The sequence below is a fragment of the Poecile atricapillus genome, chromosome 1, assembly GCF_030490865.1.
Source record: "Poecile atricapillus isolate bPoeAtr1 chromosome 1, bPoeAtr1.hap1, whole genome shotgun sequence".
NCBI lineage: Eukaryota > Metazoa > Chordata > Aves > Passeriformes > Paridae > Poecile > Poecile atricapillus.
The window spans coordinates 126912127-126938475 of record NC_081249.1 but is presented as its reverse complement, the minus strand read 5'-3'; the positions used below and the strand labels follow the sequence as shown (position 1 = coordinate 126938475).

The window sequence follows — 26349 nt, the reverse complement described above, 5'->3', positions numbered from 1 at the left end:
AAATTCCCAGGTTTGGATCAGCTGGAGCCGGAGTGAGGGGAGGCAGCAGCCACCTCCCCTCCACTGGGATGCAGATGGCAAGGGGACCTGGGCAACGAGCGTTGTCCCCTGCTGCCACCTGCAACACTGCATCCCAGGGCCTGAAGGGTGGGTCCAGAGGGATCTTATCCTGCGCAGGGAGGACATGGATGGCCCTGCTGCTATCCCTGCGTTTGGAGTTTCATTTATTTATTCAAGACCAGCATTCCGTGAATTATTTAACAGCCACCAGAGCCTTTTCAATGGCACCAGGACACAGGATATGGTTCCCTGCCCCTTCCTTTCTTTTGGAGACACATTCCAGTCCCTATCCAGCACATCCCATGGCAAGGAAGTCAGCCTGGAGCTGGATGGGATGGGAACTCACCTGGCTCCAAGCAGGCTGCGGGGGGCACTGTTGTCCCTGAAGCATCCACGGGGATCCAAATCCCAGCAGGATCACAGAGTTTTGGGGGGATACTTGGCGATGGATGGCATAATAGTGGGTGGATACTCAGGGTTGGGAGGAATAACGCTGGGAGAGGGATGCCCACCCAGCTGTGATGCCCACCCAGGTGTGGTGCCCCCATTCCCACCCCAGGATCCACTCTCTGCATTCCCCCAGTCCCACAGATGACTCACACTGGCAGTTACTGACTGTCCTTTATTACTGAGAGCAGGGGCTGCCTCCAGAAAACGAGGGGCCCTGCTCCCCAAAAATAGGATTCTTCAAAGGAGACGCCCCGACCCACACGCCCCATCCTTGGCATCGCCAGCCGGGCACCCCCTGCTCCAGCCGCTCCCCAGCCAGGCTGGGCCGGGCTCTTTAGTGGATTTTTTAATCTTTTTTTGTCTTTTTTTTTTTTTTTTTTTTTTTGTCCTGTTTTTCTGTATTTTACACACCAGTTGGATGTTACCGTCACATGAAGAAGAGAGAACCTGAACAAGATCACGGCTACGAGCTCTAGAGTTAAAAATGAACACACAAACCCCCGGGGAGCCCGACCGCGGACGAGGAATCCAGCCTGGAAAAGCAGGGTGCCCAAAGGGTCACGGAGGGCACCCGGCTTGGCACAGCCCTGGCCCTGCCACCCCTTCCCCAGGCATGTAAGTCTCTTCTTTTATGTTAAAAAAAGAGAGAATATGACAAAAATACAAATGTCCCTAAAAGCGTTGTTATTACTGTAATAGCAGTATTATGACTTCTCTCCAGATTGTCCAAAATCGTCTAAACTGGGGCTGTGGGAGCTGCTGGGAGCCAAGGGTGCCACGGGGGGAGCAGGAAGACTGAGGATGATCTGGCGTCTGCCCGGAGAGCCACCACCGACCCTGTTGTCACCCCTGTGGGGCTCCCAGGTGGGTCTATCCCTGTTTTTGGGGGTCCCAGGGAGCGGGAAGGGCTCTGGCATGTGCATCCCAGGGCTCCGTGGGGATGCTGCTGCTGGCACTGATCCTGCCAGGCTGGCTGTCCCAAGGAATGCCACCAGCCCAGGGAATGTCACCTGCCCTCGATGGGGACAACAGCGCTCGCTCTACCCTTTATCCCCAGGGGTGGGCACGGGGCTCCCGGAGCAGCCCCGGCTGGAAGGGGACCCTGTGGAGCTCCGCATTTCCCCGAGGGGCCCCTTCCAGCCCGGGGTGGGGGCCCGCCTTAGGGACCCCCGCTCCCGCCGAGACCCAAGACGGAGGTAAAGCATCGAACCCGGCTGAAGGCAGTGCACGGAGGAGCCCGCTTTGGATAAGGAACTGTGTCATGGCTTCCGATCCCAGGAAAAGGGGCCGTCCCCTCCCCTCGGTGTCCCCCGCCCGCCCCGGGAGGCTCGAGGGGGGCGCGGCGGGGACGGGGCGGGGCAGGGGGGGCTCCGTGGCTCCGCTGGCGGCTCCGAGAGGTTTTATGGAGCTGAACGGGGAGGGCGGAGGGTCCCTCTTGCACCTGCAGCCTGACCCCCTGAAATGGGGGTGGGGGCGAGGCCGGGGAGGGGCCGAGGGGCTCCGGGAGCGGGGCTGGAAGCACTCGCAGAAGTCCTGCCCGGTGGTGGGAATAGGGATGGGGGGACATCGCTTCTGGCACCTCCTCGGCCGAGGTAGGGGGCGGCTCCGCACCCCCCACACCCCAGGAGAGGCGAACGCGGGGGGTCGGGGGGGCTCCGTCCCCGTCCCCGTCCTCCCGCAGGGTCCCCGTGAGCCAGGCCGCTGTCCCGCCGGTCCCCGGCCGGGAGCGCCGCGGGAAGGGGCTGGGAGCTGGGAAGGGGGACCCCGAGCCCGCGGACCGGGGGCGCTCAGGCCTTCAGTTGGTGCCACTGTGCCACTGCCTGCCGCGGGCGGGCGATCATGTCCTTCCAGTGCTTCACCTCGCCGGGACCGCTCTTCCAGGACAGGTAAATCTGCGGGAAACGCATCCCTGGAGCCGCCACTGCCACTCCATCCCCCGACCCGCCGCCCGGTGCCTTCACCCCCAAACTGCTCCAGCCCCGCTTTTCCGGGCTTGGCGCAGAGCCGGGCTATTTTTATCCCTCGATTTTCCATATGGCGCCGCGGAAAAGCGCGTGTGCCAGCTCTCGCTGCTGCTGCTGCCACCTCCGGGAGCCGGTGCCACCGCTCCGGCTCCGCGGATCATCGCCGGAGAGCCGGGATGGAACAGAGCACGCTGCTAATTATGCGATCAAAAGTGATTAGCGAGCCTCAGGCCATGGCAGGGTTTTAACAGAGAGCGGGATATCATGGACACTGCCTGTCCATCCCTGGAATCCGGGCTCTTGGATGTGTCCACACCGGGGACACCGCCACCTCCGCCCCTGCCCAGCAGCCCATTGGCGCTGATCCGGGGATTTATTTAATGGATTTATCTCAACTGCTGCATTTTCCCGGTCCCAGCGCAGCGTTTGGGGATCGCGGGCGGAGATTATGGTGCTCATTTGTCATCTTGGTGCTAATGATGATTTCATGGATAATTCCGCCACTCCCGTCCCCAGGAGTAATCCCATGGGGTGGGATCCATCCCGGTGTGGCTCCCCATGCCCTATCCCTGCTTTTCTGGGAGATCTCCGGCCCTTTGTGGATGTGACACCCAGCACAAGGGGTCCCTACCGCGCTCCACACTGGAGATGGCACCAGGTGTTGGCAGCCCCGGGCCTGGCTGTCCCCAGTTCCCACCTGGGAGTCCCTCGGGCGTGTCACCCACCTTGCCGATGACGTCATTGCGGCTCAGCCTGTCCTTGTCCATGACGGTGATGACGATGGTGGTCTCACGCAGCCGCTCCGTGGGGATGTCGAAGGCGAAGGACTCGTTGAAGACGGGGTTCAGGCACCGCTTCATCACCACCGTCTTCTTCTTCTCCACCCGCTTGTCCTTGTACATCAGCCACACCTTCACGTAGGGATCTGGCGGGAGAGGAGCCGCTCTCAGCCCCGGATGGGAGCCAGGGAATGCCACCCGGGATCGGGGGCAGCCGGCGCCGTACCTGAGGTGCCCCCGATGTCCATGGCTTTGAGGTTCCGTGCCTTGATGATGTTCACCACGATGGAATTGGCTGAGGGATTGTAGCACAGCGACAGCAGCAGCTCCCCACGGCTTCCCTGCGGGACACACGCGTTCCCTGAGGACACCCACGCCCCCCAGAGCTCCTCTGTGGGAGCGGGGTGCTGGCATGGGACCCCCACTAGAACAGCCAAAGGGTGGGGTTTGGGAAAGCACGGAAAATCAGGGCAGGAGGAAACAGGGCCACACCCTGTGGGACATTTTCTGGTCTTGCTGGAGGCATGAGAAGGAGAAAACTTTCATTTTAGGTCTACCTGAAACAGTCTGGTTTGACCCAAAATGAGACTTTGGGCTACTTAATATAAAATCTGAGAAGAGAAAAATCTCCGTCAGATATTGAAACAGAAAATGTCCCTGTTGGGATCGGGGTGGTCCTGTTGGGACTCTGCAGGGACAGGGGGTCACCTGCTCTCCCCAGGGGGATGGGAGGGGTCCGGGGCCTTACACTGCCATCACTGCAGGGCTTCAGGTCCTTCCAGAAGGTCTGCATCTGGGTCAGGTCCACCTTGTTGAGCGGGATGGACACCTCTCCGATGGGATCATTGCGGCTGAAGCGGTCGTAGTCCAGGACCTGGAGGTACAGCACCCGCTGCACCACCTTCTCGTAGGGGAACCCTGTGCCAGGGAAGGAAAAGCCAGAGGGATGAGGTGCAGTTCCAGGACTGCTCCATCCTTCCTGTCCTGGTGGCAAGACCCTGGCACCAGGCAGAGGATGTGGAGCAGCCCATGGCACAAGGAGCTGCTGCCACATTAATTCCCACATTTGCACCCACCCATGGAGCCTTCCAAACCTTCCCCCACCATCCTCTTTATAGGATGCACATCCAGACTGGCCTCGGTGGCTTGGCCAACCCATTGCATCACCAATAGCCACCATGCTGGTTGCTTGAGCTGAGCTGAACCCCAGGAGGATCCCACGAGGCTCTGCTCCCACCCTGATCCCCTCCAGTCCATCCCAATCCATACCTTCGAAGAGGAAGGTCTCATTCCAGTGCGGGTTGAGGTTCTTCCTCTTGACCTTGGTCTCCAGTTTGTGCTTCTTGTCGGGGAGCAGGTAGATCTTGACGAAGGGGTCGCTGGTGCCGCTGAAGTCCTTGGCTGGCAGCTCCTGCGCCTTCATGATCTTCACAGTCAGGGTGGACTCCTGGAAGTTGTAGCCGACGCTGAACTGGATGCGGCCCAGGTTCTCCCGGCTGACGCCTTCATGGCCCTCGTCATCCTCGGAGCCTGGGGAGAGCTGCAAGAGGGGGAAAGAGGAGGGGGGTGAGCGCTGCACTGAGGGCTGGCGGGGACCCGACCCCCGTCCTGCCGACCCCAGCCCCGCCAGTTGTCAGGGGACATCAGCCTCTCCCCGGCTTCCTGCTGCCCCCACCGCCTCTGAGGCCTCCTGGCTCAGTGCCACTCGTCCCGTGGAACGGGAGCTCCAATTAGCCAAATTCCTCCTGACAGCGCATCCCTCACGTGTCCGGCACGACTCGCTCCCTCGTGCCAGCCTGGGGGACACGTCCGTGGCGCGCCAGCTCAGCCGACAGGGACTTGGCACAGCATGCAGGGACGTGCCGGAGGGCTTGTGGATGGCACGGGGAAGAGCTGGGAGGGTTGGATACTGACCGTGGAGACCCCCAAACCTGGCGCACCCCACCCACCCACCATGAGCATCTCGCTGGTCAGGGAGTTGACCAGGTCGGAGACGGAGGAGTGTGGCTCCGTCTTGCGGTCGGACTCATCGTGCGGCGGCTGCCCCGGCGCTGGTGCTGTGTTCCCAGCCTTCCCACCGGCCGGCAACCTGCAGGAAGAGAGGCTTTGGAGGAGAGGGGCCGGGAGCCGAGGGCGAGACAGCGAAGGGCTTCCCGGGCGCCCTCTCCCAGCGGATACTGAGCCTGGGCTGTGCCGGACGCTGCCGGAACACACGGCGGCTGCAGCCCACCAGCATCCCAGCCCTGATCCTGGAGCCAGCTGGTGGCCTGGCACCCTTAGGGCATGGCAGCAAGTCCCCCTGGCCACGTCCCATGGTGATGGCAGGGACAGCATGGTCCCCACAGCACCCACGGCTCTGGCTGCTCCTCACACACCGCACCCCCTTATCCCGGTGGGCGCCAGGCACCCACGGGTGCTCCAGGTGGGTTTGCTGTCCCCTGCCCGACTTTCCTGTGGCTGAGACACCCCTGGGGTCACTGTCCTGGCTGTCCCCACACACGGTGGCTCCCGGACATGGTGCCGGGCAGGGTGGGCAGCCGGGAGCGGCAGGAGGCAGACGGATAGAGCAGCAATGGAGACGGGCGGGAATGCGCCGAGGCCACACTGCCACGAGGCATGGGGACAACGGGACACAGGCACGTGGCGGAGGGGACAGGCATCCCGGGATGCTCCCACCCCCCCGCCACGGCTCCTGTCCGAGCTGGAACACGGTGACAAACCACCAGACGGACCGAGAGGCGCAGGGACACATGGGAAGCCACAACATGCCACGGACACGCGCCACCACGCCAAGCACACGCAGACACACGGGGAGGGGACATGGAGGGGCGATGGGGACACCCACACGCACACACGGGATGGCACCCAGGAAGGACCGGAGAGGCCAAGGCAGCTGGGGAGGCAAAATTAGGTTAAAACCAGGGAAAATGAAGGCGGAGGAGCCAGCGGCGGGGCCGCTGCGCGAGGAGGCGCCGGTGGAGCCGGGAATGCCGGCGGAGGTCACGGATAGCGGGAGAGAGAGCAGGAGAGAGCAAAAGAAAGGAGGAGCAGCGTCGTCCAGTGCCGGCCTGCCGGGAGGGAATGGGAGAGAGGAGCAGGGGCGGATGGACGGACAGACGGAGTCGCCGGGACAGGAGACACGCCGAGGAGCCGGGCTGGAGCCGCCGGGGACAGGCTGGAAGGAAGAAGCTGCGAAACAGGGATGGAGGAGATGTTTTGAGGAAGAAGAGCGGGTGGTCGGCAGCGTCGGTGGGCGGGAGAGAGCCGAGGCTGCCGGAGCGCGTCCCCTCCACCGGCCGATCCCGCCACGTCCTGCGGAGCCCAGGGAACGAGGAGCGGGAGGGATGGAGGTGGGGAATGCCATGCATGTGCTGGGATGGGGTTTCGGAGCAGGGAGCTGCGACAAGCGGGGAGCGGGGTCTTTGCGGCACAGCCACCCACCCGCCGTGTCCCACGTCCCCGTCCCCTCGGCACGGGGCAGCCGGCGGCCGGCACGGGCTGCCGGTGCTCCCGGCGGGGACCGGCTGCGCAGCGCGACGCCGGGGAGGGAAGTGCTAAAAGATGGAGCGAAACCAAGCGGAGCAGGGTAAAAATAGCCGGCGGGCGAGAACGGTGCCAGTTCATCCGCACGCCGAGCACACGGGGAGGCAGCGCCCGCTGGCTTCACACCTCCTCCCCGCTCCGGAGGGGATGAACACCCGCTCCCGGCGGCGCACGGACCCTCTGCCTCTGCCAGCCAGCGCCGGTGGCCGCGGCCGGGCGCCGGGGCAGGGGCTGGATGCGCTGCCGAGCCTGCGGCACGCCGGGAATGCGGGGAGCAGCCGGAGGCGAGGGGCTGTGCCGTGCTGGAGGAGAACGGGGGGTACGGCGTCCTCTCCCCGGCCTGTGGCGCTCGCTCTGCCCCCCTGCCACCGCAGCGGTGTCCCCGGGTCCCCGGGGAGCTGCCCATCCCGCCGGGATGGAGGTGGCAGCGGGGTGTCAGGATGGGACAGCTCAGCCCATGCAGCATCACGTGGGGGGGACCTCCCGTGTCCCCCGGTCCCTGAGCTTGTCCCCCAGCCCCCACCCCCGCATGCAGCCAGGGCCGGGAAGGGCAGGAGGGGGAGGAAGGAGGGAGGAGGGAGGAGGTAGGGATGGGGGTGCTCTCGGTGCCGCTGCTCCGGAGGCAGAACCGCGGGTGCCGGTGCCGGGGAGAGCTCAGACGTGCCGGTGCCCGCTGGGCCACCCTGTGCCGCTCCAACCTTCGCGCTCCACGAGGCCAGCCTCCTCCTCCTCCTCCTCCTCCACCCTGGGTGAGGCCCTCGTCTCCTCCTCCTGCGGGACTGGCCTCGTCCTCGCTCATACCTCTTGTCCCCCTGAGCGTTCGCCTGGTTCGGCTGCGTCCCAGCGGGTTGCAGGTCGGGAATATTGGCAAAGTCATCTTGCTCTGAGAGTCCCAAAACCAGGGATAACACCACCATCCGGCCTTCCCTGCCCGGGCGGCCCCGCCGGCAGCGGGAGAGAGAGAGAAAGAGAGAGGAGAACACAGCGTCAGGCAGGGAACCGGCAGGAACCGGCGGCGTCCCGCGGACCCCCGGCGGCGAGGGGACCCCGGCTCTCCCCGCCGGCTCCTGCGAGGTGACGATGGCCGGGATTGGGCGCACAGGGCTGTGGGGAGAAAGGAGCCAGGCACGCGTGGATACCCGCGCTGTCCCTCTCCTCCACCGGTCCAGGCAGGGAGGATACCAAAATCCTGATGAAGGGGGGAAAAGGTGCCTGGAGGGGCTGGGAATGAGGGAGAGTGTGACAGGAGTGAGGTACCAGCATCATTCCATGGAGGAAGGGATTGGCGGTGCCATGGCCAAGGCTCTTTGCCCTCTCCGGGTCCTCGCCCGGGTCTGTAGCCGCCTTTACCCAGCGGCGCCGGGGAGGGTGAACAGGGTGAAGAGCGAAAGAAAAATCGATGGATCGGGAAAGAGGCGGTGGGAAATGACAGCGGCTCCGCTGGGAAGCGGCGCTGACTCGGCACGTCTGGGCTCTGCGGCTGCTCCCTCTCTGCCAAGTCAGGCTGGAACCAGCACCGGCGCTGGGTAAACAGGGGGAACGTGACCCTCGGGATGGCTGGTGAGCCGCAGCTCCAAGTCAGGAAGCTGGGAAATGGAGCTGGGAGAAACCTGGGAGAGGGTAGAGCGGAGAGGGGATCATGGGCAGCGCACCCCAGGGTGCAGGGACAGAGGTTCAACCCTCTCGCCAGAGCAGGAAGGGGTGGGATGGGCACCCAAATTTGTGTCTTTCATCTAATCCTGATGCAGGAAGAGCTGTGTCAACTCATGGAAGGGCAGGGTCAGTCCTGCGTCCCCCTCCAAGTGCCACCAGCCTGCAGAAGGCAAAGCTGGAACCTCAGCATTCCCTTTTCCAGCGTGCCAGGGGGCAAACAGCAGCCAGGGAGGAGCTGGAGAATCCAAGGGAAGATGGAGCCAGGGGGCCCAGCTCTGCAGAGGAGGGACAATGTCATGTGCCGAGATATGGTGACAGCACGCCACTCGGATTAGTCCCCGGGTTTTGATGCTGGAAATACAGCGCTGATGGAGGAGATGGGGTTAAAGCAGATTAAAGATCCCACGGCTCCTCCGGCTGGGAATGATACCGGGGCCCGACTCACGGTCACCCCGGCACGGGAGACTCTGCCACCCGCACCATGACCAGCTTAGGACAACATCACTCCCTGGGGGCCTCGCTGGTGGCCGTCCCTGGGGATGGAAGGGGACGGCCAGGGACACCTCAAAGCACACTTGGGAAGTGCATGAGCCCCTTCCCTGAGCACCCCCCCGTGAGCCGGGGGGGACACGGACCTTCCCGCAGGCAATGGGCAGCACGTCCCCAAGGGGGAGACAGATGAGCGGCCGCGCCGGGGCAAGTAAAGGAGGAGAGGAGAGAGGGAGGGAGAGAGTGGTCTAGAGAGGGATGAGCAGAGGGATAGAGCAGAGCAGAGAGGGATGGAGAGAGCAAAGGAGCAGAGGGGTAGAGCACATGAGCTGGTGATGGAAAGTGATGGAGCAGAGAGAGCAAAGGAAGGGAAAGGATGGAGAGAGGAATGGAGGGGAGAGAAGAATGCAGAGGGCAGTGATGGCAAACGCACACTTACAGGAAGGACTTCATGTCCAAGCCGCGGTTGCGGATTTGCCCCACCACGTGGTCCCAGCTGCCGGGGTTGGAGCGGCTCCTGCCCCCGGCCATCCGTTGCTTGGAGCCGGCGGCGGTGCCCTGGCGCGCCGGGCCGCCGCGGGAGCCCCGGGAGCTGGCGGCGGCGGCGGAGGAGCCGCTGTGGGCCTGGAGGTGGCCCAGGCTCTGGCTGGTGGTGGGCTGGCTGTGGTTGGCGCGCTGGTGCTGGCTCAGGGGCTGCTGCAGACTTTGCTGGCGCACGAGCGTGCGGGGCCTCTGGAATTTGGGATCGCCTGCTGAGGTGGGGATATACTCAAGGGTAGTGGCTGTGGACAGGGTGGAGTCCTCGAAACTTAGGGAGAGGAAGGGCAGAGGAGAGGAGAGAAAGGAGAAGAAGGTGAAGGGGCAAAATTGAAGGAAGGAAAAGAAGAGAGTTAGAGAGAAGATGCCCCAGCGCAGGGAGCGCTCCGGCGGGAGCCAGCGGGGGCAGCGCCCGGATCCTCCGCCTCTCGCCCGCGGCTCGGCCCTGCCGGCGGCACGGGGGGCTCGGGCCGCCACCATCCTGCCTCCCGGGGGGCTCGCCAGGGCCGGATGCCCACCCGCTCCCGCGGCCGCCGCTCCGCCAGCGCCTTCCCAGCACGCCGGCCGACCTGCTCTGCGGGATAATTAGGCTGCTGCGTGGAGGCAAATCCCGTGGCGCCCACTCACGTGCTGCCAGCCAGCCCATCCCAGCGTCCCAGTCCCTCCCAGTCCAGCCCAGCACCCAGCAGCGGCGCCGCGGGGGCTCGGCCTCCCGTCCCCTCCGTGCTGGACGCTGCGGGAGGGGGGAATCCGAACCCCCGTGGTGGTGACATTCCAGCGAGGCGTCCCCAGGGCCAAGCCAGGCTCCAACCGGGATGGGAGATCATGGGATTGGGGGGAGGGATACGGACGCAGCTCTGGTGGGACACGGAGAGCGGAGCAGCGTGGCCCGGGGCGGACGGGCTTCGTGTGGGCGGCGGAGCGAGGAGAGCAGCGGGATGCCCCAAGGAAGCGGCGCTGGCCATGCAGCACATGCGTGGCACAGCCCATGCAGCCGCACTGGATTGTCCATGGGAAGCTCGTGGCCACGAGATCAGGGGAGGAATTTCCTCCCGGGACCCCCGCCCGGCATAGAGGAGTGGCTTTGAGCGTCAGCCACCGACCCTGTCCCCGTCCCGGCGCTGCCGCTGGGACCGCGGGGCGAAGCTGTGCCATCGTGCAATGCCAGCAGCGGGGACACAGAAGTAGCGGGGAGGGGATAGGCAGCTCCAAAAAACCAAAAAAAACATTAAAAAAAAAAAAAAAGAAAAAAAAAGAGGTGAAGAAAGAGCGAAAGGTGGGGAAAAGAGAGAGAGGAGGGAAGGGATTGGAGAGGAGCGGAGAGCTAGGATGGACGGAGCCCCACGGGGCCAAAGGCACTGCCCGGACGCTGCCGCCCCCCACTCCGCGCCGACGCCGACCTCCTTTCGTTTTCCTATCGAATCCTAAATTAGTTCAATTTACAACCTCTCAGTCACAGAAAACTAAATCTGGCTCCTGTCGGCCCCGCGCCAGCTGGAGGCGCGAGCTCCTCCAGCGCCGTGCCAGGCGGCACCGCGCCCTGCCCGTGCCCGGATGGATCCCCTGGCACCGGCACAGCCGGACCCTCGGCCTGGACCCCCGGGACACCCCCAGCCAAGGGGCTGCTGGAGAACAGGATGCTCCTCCACATGCCCTTAACCCTGTCCTTCCCGCCAGCGCCAGCCCATCTGTCTGTCCGGATTCCCAGCGGGGGGACGGCTGAAGGCTGCGCCGCTCCCGCTTTTCCTCGCCTCTCCCTCCTGCGTCCCGGTGCCCAGCTGGAGCGCAGCAGCCTCACTCCGAATGGGCGGTGTCGCCGAACTCTCCCGGGGTGCCGGCGCTCCTGCCAGGACCCCCCGGCTGCCACATCCCAGCGCGGAGAAGCGGAGCAGAGACCGAGAACGCCGGACGGAGCCCACAGCCGGCACACCCCCGTCACCTCCGCCAGAGCCGCGGCGCTGCCAGCAGTGAAAGGTCTCGCCGAGACCCCCACCCCGGCCTGGAGCCCCGCAGAGCCTGCCAGAGCTCGGATTTTCCCTAAATCTGATCAGGGCCGGCCTTTTCCCAGCTTTCCTTGGCATCAGGACGTGGTGCCGGCGCCGGGTCCGGTGGCTGTGTCGGGGTCAAAGGGAGCGCACGGGGGGAAAATGCCGCACATTGTCCCTGATTGTCCCTGAGGGATGGAGCGTGGGACAGCACCTCCTGCCTTTGGGACACCACCGAGATAGCGCTGCCTGCCCTGAGAAGCCGAGCTGGGAATGCTGAGCCGCTTCCCACCGGGACTGGGCAGGGTGACCCTCAGCGCTGGAAATGCGCTGGGGACAGCACCCAAAGGTGCCGCTCCTGCCCGGCTGCCTCCTCTGCTGCCCCTGCGCCAAAACACCGCTGGGAGAACGGGAAACGCCTCCTCTCCCTCGGCACGGTGGTCCTGGGGACCTCTCGGTGGCCCCGGGGACCTGTCGGTGGCCCACATCCAAGCGCATCCGCAGCAGGGAGCGGGCGCCCGGGCCCGCCGGCCGTGGCCGTGCCGGACCGTGCCGTGCTCACTCACTTGGACAGGCTGAGCTTCCCTGCGGCCAAGTGGCTCTGCACCGTGTGCCAGCGGCCCCGTGCCGCCTTTCCCGCTCCGGGCTCGCTGTGGGCGGACACGCTGCTCCTCATGCCATCCTCGCCGAGCCGCTGCTTGTCCCCGGGCCGGCCGTCGCGGTCCCCGGACAGCCCGGCGGCGGCCGACGCCGTCAGCTTGGCCCCTGATAACAGAGAGCCACTGGGCCGGGCCGGCGGCCGGACCCCCCCAGACAGACACGAAGGGAGCCGGACGGACACACGGATGGACGTGGAAAACGTGGGGAGCCGTCGGGGAATGAGGGCGGGGGGGCGACAGAGCCGGAGGGGGCAGACGGACAAGAGACGGACAGACAGACAGAGAGAGAAAGAGAGACATCAGCACTGCAAATAAAAGGGGTCCTGGCCGCGGGGTGCGCAGGGGCCTCGGCAAAACATCCAAGAGAAAGGGCGGAGGAGGGAGAGGGGTCGGGAAGGGGGGTCCCGCTCGCCGGCAGCCCAGCCCCTGGGGGACCTGTCCCCGTGCCGAGGGGGTGCCCCCAACGCGCAACCCCGTCCTGGAGGGAGATCCCGGCCGGCCCCGGGAATGCGGGAAGGAGGGGTTGCTCGTCTCCATGGGACGGCCCATGGGGTGGCGTGCGGGGAGCTCGGGAGCAGGAGGGGGAGGAGAAGGAGGAGGGAAAGGAGGAGGAAGAGGAGGAGGAAGGCGAGTGGGTGCTGCCCATATACTCACTACACGGAGCATACGCGGTAAGGAGAAACTCACTTGAGGGAAAGGCGCGGATCACCGTACGGAGCGTAAGGAGAAATGTTTAGGATAAACTCCTTGGGAGGGTAGGAGCTCCATTTCTGCTGCACTGTGTTGTCATTGTTATTCCAAAAGTCTCTGTCTAGATCGCTACAGCGGCCGGATTCCGGGGGAGAAAGAAAAGGGAAATACAAGAGAGAGAAGCTGAATTCCTGCGAGAGAGAAGGAAAAGCAGCCCTCCGCCCCCGGAGTGCCAGGATCCTGCGGAGAGAGACGGGGAGCCCACCCCTCAGACACCGACACACACACACACACACACACACACGGACACGGACAGAAGGATGGATGGATGGATGGATGGATGGGAAGAGCTGTGGAGAGAGAGGAGCGGGCTGCTCCACCGGCTGGGAAGGAGAGAAGGATGTGAGGGGTGAGGGAGGTGTTGGCGAGTGCGGTGCCTGCACGGCATTCCCGAATGTGTGTCCGTGAGCCCTCGGCACGCGTGTCCGTGTGTCCTCGCCTGCTCAGCAGCCGAGTCTTAGAAGTGCTTGGTTACCCGCGACACTGCTGCGTGTTGGAGACCCTTATGGATCCCTTCCCTTGCAGATCCCTTCCCGCAGAACCGGCCTGCTGCCAGCACAGAACCTGCACCTCCTGGCTCCGGGAAGGCACCGGAGCTGCGTGCCAAGGGCTGGGGGGCTCAGCAGCTCCCCACTGGTGCTGAGAGACTGGAAAAGCCCCCAGTGCCCACCTGCAGCTCCGGGTGGATCCCGGCTGTATAGAATGTGCTGGAGTTTGGGAGAGCTGCCTGTGCCATGACATCGGGTGTGATGCGCCTTCCCCTCCATTCCCAGCTCATCCTGGTTGGATAGGAGCAGGCTGGCCAGGTGCCCCTGCACCCTGATAACACCCAGGCCAGCCATGGGAGTAAGTTTTCCATAGGCTTATATTCCAGGCAGGAACTTTTTCCCTCCTGGTGTTCCAGCTCCCTCCTCCCTGGAGGCCTGCAGAGGGTGTGGAGAGGCGGTGCTGGATCTGGGATGCCCAGGAGAGTCCCCTCGGCTTCCAGCCTCCACTTCACTCCCTATGCCATGGGATGCCCCAGCTCTGCTCTCCTTCCTCCATGGAATGCCCGTGGGATGCAGAGCCACTCCAGCCCCGCTGGGCAGGGCTTGGAATCCACACGCCCAGGCCTGGAGCATCCCTAGGGACACCCAGGCTGATGTTCCCGTGGCTCCATCATGCCCATGGCTCAGTGGGATACACAAGGATGCTGGAGACACCCACCAGCTCTCCCAGTCTCCCGGAGCCCCTCTCCCACTGGGAGAAGGGATGGCCACCTCTGTCCTTTCTCTCCCCCCCCATCCTGGCACCTACTTGATGGTTTTCTTTTCGCTACGGCCTCGGCTGGAATCAGGAGTTCCCACAGTCTCCAGGGAAGTCTTGTAACGCTTTCCCTGTGGGAAAGAGAGGGGAGAGGGGTCAGGGGGTGGCAGAGGATCCCCAGAGTATCCCAGGGGAAGATGGGAGCTGCTGCCACTTATTGAATTTGTCCTGGGTTTTGCCCTTTCCCTTATGGTCTCCTGGCTCCATCCCATCCATCTAGGGAGCAAAATTCCCAAATGCTCCATCCCTTGGTCCTTGGGCACTCATGCCCTGCATCCCCCCAAGGACAGCATGGCCACCACTGTCAGCATCCCATTCCATGGCCTCACTGGGAAGGAGTGGATAATTTTAGGCCTAATTGGGCCTGAATTAATTGAGTTCACCTTTCCCAGCACCAGGGAAGTGCTGCCATAGGATAATGAAGCTGGAGCTGGCTCCAAACTGGGGCTGGTAATCAGGGCACTCCGGCAGGTTCTGAGCGCTGCTCCGACCTAGGGTGGGCTGGAGCCAATTATCCAACAATTGGGATAGAGGATGCTCCATGCAGTGCCAGGCGGATGAGGTGGGATGGGAGCAGCTGCCAGAGCAGGATGGGGTGGAGAACCAGCCCTTGTCATCCCACTAGTCCTGGATCTCAGGAGCCAGGCCTGCATCCAGCCTGCCCATGGAATGGGAATGTTTCTCCTTTCTCCTTCTTCCTAGCCTCTTCATATCCACATGGAGCCATCTCCTTGGCTTGCTGGGACACCTGGACCCCAGCACAGCTTGGGCTGGCACTTGGGCAACCATGGGCTAATCCTGCCAGGAGCTGCAGGAGAACACCTGGACCTCCTGGGATGCTCAAGGGATAATTCTGCCAGAAGCTGCAGGGATGTTGGATCTCTTTGGATGCTGTGAGGAAACACACCTGGACCTCCTTGGATTCACATTGGCTAATCCTGCCAGGAACTGCAGGGGTGTTGGATATCCTCAGATGTCCAAGGGCTAAGGCAGCCAGGAGCTGCAGGGGAACACCTGGACCTTCTTGGATGCCCATGGGCTAATCCCACCGGGAGGCACAGCGGTGCCTGACCTCGCTGGATGCTCACAGGCCATCCCAGAGGGAATCATCCCCCAACCCTGTGCTCATCTTTGTCCCCGGCTGTGGCGGCTCGGGGCTCCTGAGGACACGGCAGCGGTGGCCGCGTGGGCACGGCCCGGAGCTGGCCCACTGGGCTTGGCCGTCATTCCCACACAGCCGCTCCAGCTCCGGGTGCTGTCGAGGGCCGGTTGGGATGCGCCTTCCCGGCCAATTTACACTTGTTTGTTCCTCTGCCAGCTCCAGCCTCCTCCTTTCCTGTGCTTTTTACTCTGCCAGCTCTCTCTCCCCATCCCCTGGGTGGCACCTGGAAGGGCCCTTCCCTCCCACCGCCCTCCCGCTGCCTCATCGCCATGCGGACCCCCTCTCCCATTCCCAAGGGAATGCTGCCTTCCCACGGCTCAGGGTGGGCATCTCCCTGTCGGGAAGCGCCGCTGCCATCGCAGCACTTGACCCAGATTCGATTCCGATGGTGAAGGAAACGTGGCCGAGCACGTCCTGCTCCCGGGAGAGGAGCAGCAGGAGGAGGAAGGATGCAGGGCGGGAGGGAGCGCAGTCCCAAGCCCCCGGTGGGAATCGGGGAGGGAAGCAGGGATGCACAGCGGGCGGCAGGGATGGCTCACGGCGCCCGGCGCTGCCAGGGACGGGCTGGCCGCCTTCCCACGGGGCTTTTCCAGGCAGGAGTGTGCCCAGCAGGACAGGGGCCAGCTCGTTCCGGCTCGTCACCAATATATATCCATATATTTGGAAACTTCCCTTTGTGCCACACAAACAGTTTCGCCCAAACATTTCATTAGCACGTCCGGAAAAGCCCAAATAAAAGCTGCAGCCGGCAGCTCCGGGGAGCTGCCTCCGCTTGGCTGCTGCCCTGGAAGCGGGAATTGCCCCCTGGCCGGCGGCACGGGGGGCACGCCGGGATGTCGGGAAGGCCGGAGGGAAGCCGGACACTCACCATTTTCCGCTGGCACCACTGGCAGATCCCGCAGAGGACGATGGTGACGCTAAGGCTGACGGTGATGATGGCTGAGACCAGGAGGACGTCGCGGGAGGGGGTCCCTGCGGGGAGCACAGCACAAAGTGGGGGAGTCAGACCTAAATCCTGGGGTTTTCCTGGCGTGCGCCCAGGTACAGGGAGGGAAAACACAAGAAATGTGGTCCAGCAGGCTTCAGCCCCATTGTGCAGTGTCCCATCACGGTGGCCACTCCCTTGGCTTCTGGGTTCCCAGCGAGTGTGTCCTGGGGGGAATCCGGCCCCGAGCGCTTCCCGGGAGCTCAGGTTGGAGCTTTAATCCCCACTGGCACCCTGGGAGCGCTGGCATGGCCGGCAAAGGCCGCGGCTGCTGCTTTGTGAGCCAATCCCACACGGATTCACCCCAAACGGCAGCGCAGACCCGCTCCTCCCCAGCCTGGCCGTGGGGGCGACCTTGGGGACCGCAAAAATATGGGAAAGACTCATCAACCTTATCCAGCACTTCCGCTCGCGTCCGTGCTCCCAGCATGCAGAATGACCACTGTGGGATGAGAACACGGACCCAAGGTGGCTCAGAGGGGTCCAGTGGGACCCCAGACCGGCTCACCTTTGTCTCCAGGCAGGACCCCCGGCACGGCATCCCTGTGGATGCTCTGCATCCCGCCGTGCCTGCTGGGATGGGATTGTCCGTGGTGGAAGCCCCAGCTGGCGGCGGGAGGCGGCGAGGCCGGAGCAGCGCCGGGAGCGGTGCTGCAGTATAAATATTAAACAATAAATGTTAATAATTAATTCGCCCGCAGACCTTGTTATTGTAACGAAATTTCCCGGCGGCTCCGAAGCCAGGGTGAGTCAGAGTGGACCGGGAGGGGGGGATCAGGGCTCTGGAATCTCCCCCGGCACGTGCCGAGGCACCCACGGCTCCCACATCCCCGCTGGAATCAGACGAGGAAAGGGGATGGTGACCATGAAGGGGTGATTTATAAAAATTCCTTGAGGAGATGCGGGTGGGATGTGATGGGGGTGGTTTTGGGGACAGGTCCCCCCTGCAGCACCCGCGCTCTCTCCATCCAAAGGCAGCTCTCGGATCACGAGGAGCCTGTGTATAAAACTCACATAGCAACTGTTGCCTAGGAGGGAATTTGGGACCAGCCCTTAATTTCCAACATTTATAAACCCCGGCTGGATAAGCTGCCGGGGGAATGGGAAGCAGCCGGCACCGGAGAGCGCCGGGCACCCCTCCTCGCCTGGGGGTCCGACCAGTTCAAGTGGCACCGGGGCTTACTGGGCGGACTGGGAATTGGGATGAGCCCTCCTCGTCCCCACGCTCGGTGCTCCCTGCTCCAACTTGGGAACACCGTGACCCCTCTGGCTTAGCCCGGAGCTCCAACAGATCCTTCGGTCCTTGCGGAGTCAAGTTCATCCTCAAATTAATCTGGAGAGAGGGAATCAAAGGAGAAGGCGAGGGAAGGGGTGGGCACCACGGCCGTGGCAGTGTCCGGAGAGGGACATTAGTGAGCGCCGGTTTCCGGGGCCAGATTCCCCGTGCCAAGGTGCCACCACACCCCCAAACCTGGTGTCACCCCATGATCCTGATGGATTCACCAGCGGGATCCTGCCTGGGGGGGCTCCAGGGGGTGTCCCTGTGCACGGGGTGGGTCCTGCCCTCCCCGGTGGGATCACGCCGTGTCCCCAGGGCGGGGGGGAGCCATTCCGGCCCCCAGGCTGCGCCGCCCTCAGCATGACTTAAATGACTCGTTTTCCAGGCAATTAGCACTCGGTTAATTAAAGACTCGGAGCCGCTCGGAGTTCCTGGCGCGTCCCCAACCCTGGGGCGCGGTGTGGGGGTCCCTGTGCCGGTTGGGATGCGAGGCACGGGATGCCCTGGAGCCGGTGGATCCAGGGGGGACGCGGGGAGCTGCGTGACACCGGGACACAGCCCCGGGGGCGGGTGACAAGGTGAAAACGCGACGCTTGTTTACGCCGCCGCTGGCCCTCCTTCCCTGCCGCTCTCCATAAATCTCCGCGGCTGCCAGCGCCGATCCAGGCGGGAGCGGGGAGACGGAGGGGTGAGACTTGAGGGTCCGCGGCCCTGGGGTCCCTGCGGCCATGTCCCACATCCCGGCGGCCCTTCGCTGGTCCTGCCTCGTCCCAAGGGCACAGTGAGGGGGGCCCACGAGGCGCAGACCCCACCTCCCTCCTTGGAGGGATCGAGGTCCCAATCCCGTCCCACGTGCTGGCAGAGCAGGGGATGCTGCGGAGGCTGGGAAGGGGGTGGAACATCCCTGCGGCTCTTTCATCAGGATTCAATGCCACTTGACGGGCTATAATTCCACTTTTCCAGGCCGTTATTGATGAGAGGATTACCTGCCTCCTTAGCGCCGCATCTCTCCAGCGTGGGATTTGTGCGGTGCTGCGTGAGCCAGGGAAGAAGGTCCCTGTTCCAGGGGGAGAGGGCTCTGGAGCCAGGCAGAGGGTCCTCATGTCAGAGGAGAGGGTCCTTGTGCCAGTGGAGAGAGTTCTGGATTCAGGGGAAGGGTCTCCATGGCAGATCTAGGACAAGCTGGGAACCCCCTGTACCCTTCACAGTGCCCACTTTGGAGTGGGAGACTGGGAATGTTTAGGAGACAGGGATGCAGTCACGTGCCTATCCTGCTTTATCCGCCTCTCCTCAGGATTAGCTGCCTCTGGAGCACGAGCGAGCTCCGGCCTTTGTGGATGTGAGGAAACACTTCAAACCTGACCCCGGCACAAGGAGAGGCACGGAGATCCAAGAGGGATTAGTCCTCTCCAGCAGCGTGGGAGCCTGAGATCCGGCAAGATGCGCCCGAAGCAGGGAGGAGCTGCCGGTGCTGACAGATCTGACCCACGGCTCAGCTCCGGCGTGTGCAGGAGTGATGGAGGTGGGAGCCATGGCACAGCCCATTCCAGGGACACCCAGAAGTGTCCCTGGACATCCTGGTGGCCCTGGGCATCCCGGTGAGCCTGTGCATCTTGATGGTCTTGGGCATCCCAGTGAGCCTGCACATCCCAGCATTCCTGTGCTTCCTGGTGGACCTGGACATCCCAGTGATCCTGTGCATCCCAGTGATCCTGTGCATCCCAGTGATCCTGTGCATCCCAGTGATCCTGTGTATCCTGGTGATCCTGTGCATCCCAGTGATCCTGTGCATCCCGGTGATCCTGTGCATCCCAGTGATCCCGTGCATCCTGGTGGCCCTGGCACCTTGGTGTCCCTGTGCATCCCGGTGTCCCTGCACACCCCAGCAGCCTGGTGGCTTTGTGGTGCTGGTGGCCCTGTGCACACTCAGCTCCAGGACAGGCATCGCTCAAGCCCGGCGCAGTGAGACCTTCAGACTCATGGGCAGCTCTACCCATTTTCCTCCCAATTCCCTGTTTCCCTGTGACTATCCCAGGATTCAGACCCATCCCACAGCTCAGCCAACCACTCCAGCCAACGCCCACGGCCCTGGAGCAATGCTGGGAAGGCAAAGCCCCTGCAAGGGGCATCCAGGGATGGCTCCAGCTCTCCCAAAAGGTAGCTCCTGCACAGGATGGAGAGGCTGGAATCTCCATGGAGTGCCAGAGGCTTTGGATGAGCAAAGGCTTCAGAACAAGCCTCACACTTGTGGCACCACGGCTGGAACCAACCTCTCTGCAGGTGTCCCAGTGAGGATGGCCCTGTCCAGGCTCTCAGGGCTGTATTTTTTAATCCAGACCCCAAAATTCCCAGCTTTTGTGGACGCTGCGTCTCCCTGGCAGCTGCTCAGTATCTCAGCCCTATCTCCTGGAGCATCCTCCCACTCACCCTGTTCCAGCGGCGAGATCCATGGATGCCAAGTACCCTGGGGGGAAAAATCAAAGCTGTGGGGAGCCCTCCCAGGCCAGGCTCCCGCTGAGCTCCCTGGAAATGGTGATCAAAGCCGACATCCACAGCTCCACATGGTGAAACGGCTCCACGTGCCAAGCCACCAAACCGGCAGCGGAAATGCGTGCATTCCCAGGAAAAGGGCAGCGGGAGCAGGTGCCAAGCGAGCAGCGCGTCCCCCCCCCCCAGAACTCCACCATGCGCCATCATTGTGAGCCGTGGAGCCAGAGCGGGATGTGACGCCGAGCCTGGATGGGCACGGTGGTGCCGGGGTGGAGCTGGATGGAAAGGGATAGGGCAGGAATGTGGCGTCGGAGCAGCCCCTCGTGCTGCCGGGCTGGAGGGCCACACGGCTCCGAGCGAGGTGGCCACGTTGTCACGCCGGGGCTTCCCAGATGCTGCCTGCCTGGCACCAGGCCATTAATTCCTCCTCTTCTCATCCTCCCACTCATTTGCTCGATATTTCCCAAACCTCTTATTTTTAGGATGCAGCTGAAAAGCTGTGAATTTGCAGCTTTGGTTCCTGTGCAGGATCCCGGGCACGGGGCAGGGGGAAGCGGGGCAGGACCCGGTGGGCACAGCAGGAACGTGGAATCCAAGCCCTTGGCACAGGGAGAGGGAGAAGGGACGGGCAAGGAGGGGGATGAGGCTTTGCTGCCATCCATGGTAACAACCCAGTGGGCATTTCGGGAATGCTGTGAGCCAGGCTTGGCGTGTCACATGCAAGAGCTGGAGGGCTGGGCCAGCTGGGTCCGGCGGTGCCACCTGCCCACGTGCTCCTGTAGATGTGAGGGATCATCAGAAGCCCCACGGCCATCCTGCTGCCCAGCAGGGTCCTGGGATGAGCCTTGGGGGAGAGGAGTGGCACCCCAGGCGTGCTCTGGGCGAGAACATCTTCTCTCCATCTGTCTGTCTATCCGTGCGTCTCCCTCTCCAACACATCCATCAATCTCTCCATCCATCCATCCGTCCATCCATCCCTCGTACACATCTGCCTCTCCATCCAGCCATCTGTCCATCCCCCGGAGCTGTCAATCCGGCTGGCTCTGCCTCCCCCACGCCGGGCTGCTAGTCCTGGGGGGCTTGGGGTGGCAGAGCCTACCAACACCAGCCCCACCACGAGGGGCTGGGGGAGGTGAACACCGTCCCAAAATACTGCACAGCTCTGGCTGGATGCTCCCAGAACATCCCCTGTCCCCACCAGCTGCCATGCAGGGATGTGTCCCTCCTGTGTCCCCTCCAGCCCTGACGCCACCAGTCCCCGTTCCGTGGCCACGGCAAGCGGGAGCTGGGGATGGAGGGAGAATTTGGCAAGGGAAGGCGCTCCTTCCCTGGTGCTGGGCTATTTTTGGCCGAGGATTTCCGGAGAGCCGTGTGGTTTCTCTGCCTCGTGGTCCCCACCGCTTCTCTCTTCCCAAGGAGCACCCAGAACCCCGGAGCCCCTTCCGCTCCTGCGGTTTGCATCTATCCCCATCCCCATCCCCATCCCCATCCCCATCCCCATCCCCATCCCCATCCTCATCCTCATCCCCATCCACATTTCAACCCCTGCTCCCGAGAGGACGCCGCTGATCCCCTGGCCAGGCTGGTGCTCCACATCATCCCTGCTTCAAAATGAGCCCTTGGGCATCTCTCCCCACCCTGGAGTCACCCCAGCCCCCTTTCCCTTGGTGCAGGATCCTCTCCTGGAGCTGGCAGCGGGCATGGAGGAGCGGGCTGGGCTCTCATCCCGAGTGGCACTGCCAGCTCTCACGCCGTCTCCACTTAGCCTCTCGCCCCAGGGCTCTCCATCATTCCCGAGCCCTTCGGGTGACAGCAGGAGAGAGGGAAGGCAGAGAGCCAGCGGCTCCCAGGGAACAGGGGCGGGCAGGCTCCTTGCAGCCCATCCCATCTCCACGAGCCCCCCGCTGGCCTCCCCAGCTCCTGATTCCCCCCGGGCAGTGCCCCCCGGTCACGTCACCCGGGATCCACGTGTTGTGACAGCAAGGCCACCGTGGGGACAGGATTCCCGCAGGGAGTTCAAGGATGGGAGATGCTCAGGGTTGGCCACAGCCCTCAGACCCGGGGGCTGCAGGTGCTGGGAGAGGAAGAGGAGGCTTGGAGGGGAGCACATGGAAAGATGGAGAAACGCAACTCAGAGGGAGGAGGCAGAGGAGGGGAATGAAGGGCCGAGGAAGGCCCCAGAGGGAAGACTGGAGACTCAGGTGTGGGAAGGTGCCCGGAGGAGGTGGGGGTGGTGGAAATCCTCCAGCAGAGCCTGATCCCGGGGCTGCATCCTCCAGGGACACACAGACAGGGTCATCCATAGGGCAGCAGGGATGCTCATCCATGGTGGAGCATGGACAGGACTCATCGCCCCCCCGCAGCCACCAGTGTCCCACAGCCCCATCCGCTGGGGAAGAGCCGATCACCCCGCCTCCCCTGGATACCCGGAGCCCCCCGGGGTGCATCCCGCTGGCTGTGCCCCCCTCGGAGGGTCACAACAGCGGGGCTGCTGTGCTGTGCTGTCCCTCCGCCGCCGCGCCGGCTCCGTCCCCGCCGGCGCGACCGCTTCCCTTCAAACCTCATTAACTCCCCCCAAGGTGACCCTCTCCCTCCTGCAGCCAGGCCCGGGGACACCAGGAGGGGACGGGGCGCTGGGGGGGCACCCGGAGCTGGCAGGCGGGAGCGGATCCTCCGGTGCCACGGCCACTCTGGCACCCACAGGGATGGGGGATGCTCCGCTTGGCACATCCCAACCCACCGCCCCCCACGCCCAGCCTGGCCCCACACACGGCCCCCAGGCCCCCTGCCAGTCACAGCCAGGCGGGTCCGTCCCCCTGCTCGACGCTGGGGCTCTGCCCATCATCCCCGCGCTCCGGCGGCTCTCCGGGAGCCGTTCCCTTGCCGGATCCATCCATAATGGATATTGTAGCTGAGCCCCCGGGGGCCGGGGGGTGGCAGCGATATTATCTGCATCTGTCTTCATTCCCCGCTCCCCCCCCCCTCCCCCTTCCTCGGCAGGCGGAAAAGCCGCGAGATCAGGCGCTGGAAAAGCCGCCTCCAGCTCCTCTCCTGCTCCTCGGAGTCAGGGGGGATCAGCAAGACCTCCCTGCCAGACCCCTCGCTCGGCGGGGAGCCCCCCAGTCCTTGTCCTTGTCGTGCCCCGGCCGTGCTCAGGGGGGGTCCTGGGACACGTCAGTGCGGGCGTGGGGAGGCTGAAAGGGTTGGAATTGGTGGCGACTGCTGGGAGCAAGGAACCACCACTGTGGGGGGCTCAGCATCCGCGTGGACCCCCCACGGCTATGGAAAACGGGATGGAGTCGCCGTGGGGGACAAAGGGCCGGGGTGAGGCCGCGGGGGATGCTCCCAGACGCCGGCAGGAGCATCCCTCGGGATGGAGCAGAGGGGCTGGCCGGGAGAGGGACCCCAGAGCGGCGCAGGATGGGGGTCCCGGGTGGGTGTGGAGCTCCCGCTCCGTGTCGGCTCCGCGCGGGACGCGAGGCTGCAGCAGGTGCCTGGCTCCCGGCGAGGCCCGTGCGCTGCCATCCCTGCGCTCTTTGTCTGCCTTCCCGCCCATCACGCTCCCTCATCCCGCTCCCAGCCCCTCCGCCGGCCACCGCCTCGCTCCTCGCCGTGTGCCGGCTCCTTTGGAAGCCCGGCTTTTCTCCCGAGCCCCGAGGAGCTGCTCCCACGGCCGCGCCAGCACCAGGGCGCTCCATCGCCCGCTCCGAGGCGGTGCGAGGGGAAAACAGGCAGCTGCTGCCTGGTTATTGATTCACCACCTCCAGCCGCCGCGCGGCTCTGCTCGGAACGCTTCCAGCCGGGAAAGATGGGGACGTGGGGAGCAGGGCCCCCCGGCACCGGATCGCCGCGCTAAGATGGAGCTTTGGGGATGCGAACGTCGCCCCAAAGGGGACAGCTGGTGCCAGCAGCGGGGACAGGGGTGGAGGTGGGTGTCTGGCAGGAGGAAGGGAACTGTCCGATGTTCCCAAAGCAAGGGGGACGTTGTCCCTGTGGCACAGAGGGCACCTTTGCGGGCACCACAAGCTCTGCTTTGTGCTCGGACACGTCTCTCCTGACACATCATTTGGTGGTCCCCCAGCAGCACAGCCCCCTGCGGCTCCCCAAAAATGCCTCCAGCTGGCGGGAGCTGCTTTGGGAAGCTCCTCAGCTTGATCTCAATTCCCAACACCCCTTGCCAGCCAAGACCAGACTCCCTCGGGCGTCTCCGACCCCAAAACCAGACAGCTCCAGCGGCACCTCCGGGCTCCACGTTACCCCCCAGACCCCTCTTTTCCTGGGCAGCAAAGTTTCCCTAATTTCCCGGCATCTTCTCCCCCCATGAAGAGCAGCCAGTGCTGGGGGCCGCAGGCACTGTCCCTGCATGGTGACACGGAGCAGGGGACGAGGAGGACAAGTCTGGTGCCACCTCGGGCAGGGTTTTGGGGGAACAACAGGCACTGCTTCACCCCGGGATGTGGCTTGGCCGGCTCATCTCAAATCCTGCGGGGGTGTGAGCTGCCAGCACCCCCTCAGCCTCCATCGGGGTGGGGGACAGACCCGGCACCCCCTCGGCACCACATCTGGAAAATCCGGGAAAGGTGGGAACACCCAGGGAAGCAGGCAGTGCCAGGGTGCTTGCACAGGTGTGTGCACCCCCAGCACCCCACGGCTCCAGGCGCCACGGCACAGCCGCCGCCGGTGACGTGGGAAAACTCCCACGTGACGGGAGCCCCAGCAGCCGGGGAGCACGGGGTTTGGGAAGGGGGGAGAGGGGGTCTGTCCCCCCAAATCCTGCAGCTCCACCTCTGCCCTGGGAGCTTCCAGCCTGCCAAGCAGAGCTGGCGATGGCACGAGCAGCCGTCGATGGCACATCGGCCACCGACGGGGGCATCTGGCAGGGACAAGGGGGACAAATTTGGGGCAGGTGCAAAGTTTGGAGGGGGAACAAGGCAGGAGCAAATCTCGGGCATCGGGAGGGAAGGGCAGCCCTGCCACGCTGCTGCCGGCGGGGACAGGCTGGCGTCCCTCCTCTGCCATCCACCCGCCGGGTGACCTTGGGCCAAGCAGCGCCGTGCCGCGCTCCGGGCATCCCTGCGGGGTCGCGGTGGCACGGGATGGAGCCGCTCCCGGTGGGAGCGCTCAGCCTGCGGGCAGGCGCAAAGTTCCCCTCGAAGGCAGCTCGGCCGGAGCTGCCAACTCCCGGGCAGCGGTGACGCCGTCACCTGCCGTGGGTGACAGCGCGTGGCGGTGCCCGGCGCTCCCCAGCCTGCCGGATCCCGCAGGCCTGGCACCTGCAGCTCTCCCCGGCGGCGCCCGCTGTCCCCGCTGTCCCCGCCGGCACGTCCCCACGCCACCGCAGGACATGCTGTCCTTCTGCCCGCTCCCCGGGCCCCGGGACACGGCCGGGGACAGCTGCCAGGCCCCGCTGATCCGCATCGCTCCGGCAGCATCCCTGTGTCTCCGCACCGGCTCGGGCACCCCCAAAACGTCCCCGCCAGCGTCCCAGATTCCCTGGTGCGGGGCCGACTGCTGCCTTCCGAGCATGAGCTCAGCAAATCCGCGCCGGAGAAAGCCCCTTCCCCAGCCGCCCACCCCCGCGTGTCCCGGTGTCATTCCGGAGGTGCAGCACGACGGGGCTGGGGGACCCCCAGAAGGACGGAGGGGGCGGGCGGTGAGGAGCAGGGATGTGCTGACCGCTGGATGCTGGTCTGGATGCCGGGATTTGGGGCTCTCCCGGGGATCTGGGGGCTTGGTGGGGGTCTGGAGAGCGGGATACTGCCCCCGGGGCTTGGGGTGTCCCGGGGGGGGATCCGGGGCTCCAGCAGCTCCGCAAGGTGAGGAGAGGGGCGATGTACTGGATGCTTGTCTGGGCGCCGGCACCCAGCGGGACTTGGGGCTCGCTCGGTGTTTTTTGGGGGGCTAGGGAGCAGGATGCTGCCCGCGGGGCTTGGGGTGTCGCCGGGCGGGGGGTGTCGGTGGCTCCGGCAGCTCCGCAGCGCGGTGACAGCGGCGGCGGTGACTTTCTCCCCAAACTACCGTAACTCCCGGGGAGGCGCGGGGAGAAGCGGGCAATGGCCACGGCGGATCCCCGGAGGGGCGGCGAGCGGCCGGCCACCCCCGGTGCGTGTCCCCGCGTCCTGCGTGTCTGCGTCCCCCCCTCCCCGGCGGCCCGGGGCTCACCTGCGCTGGCAGCCTCCGGGTGCAGGTACATGGTGGCGGGCGGCAGCGGGGCGCGGCGGGGCGGCGGGGCGGCGGCTGCCCGGTGCAGCGGGGCCGC

At 64.6% G+C, this 26349-nt stretch overlaps 1 protein-coding gene across 4 annotated transcripts; it reads right to left on the bottom strand.

Annotated features, from left to right (window-relative positions):
- Positions 1-1995: 1995 nt before the first annotated feature.
- On the bottom strand, positions 1996-26349 carry SYT7 (synaptotagmin 7). 4 transcript variants are annotated; one of them, XM_058829601.1, is made up of 13 exons: positions 26253-26349; positions 16205-16308; positions 14166-14245; positions 12807-12938; positions 12027-12242; positions 9378-9746; positions 7598-7723; positions 5207-5342; positions 4523-4793; positions 4002-4171; positions 3480-3594; positions 3200-3399; positions 1996-2402 (listed from the first exon to the last, which is right to left on the bottom strand). In XM_058829601.1, the coding sequence occupies exons 1-13, from the start codon at positions 26281-26283 to the stop codon at positions 2298-2300; spliced, it is 2055 nt and encodes a 684-aa protein (XP_058685584.1). In that variant the 5' UTR covers positions 26284-26349; the 3' UTR covers positions 1996-2297. The 4 variants fall into 4 exon arrangements, with proteins under 4 accessions (XP_058685584.1, XP_058685585.1, XP_058685586.1 ...); XM_058829602.1 differs by lacking the exon at positions 12027-12242 and having other exon boundaries at positions 1998-2402; positions 26253-26345; XM_058829603.1 differs by lacking the exons at positions 7598-7723; positions 9378-9746 and having other exon boundaries at positions 1999-2402; positions 26253-26342.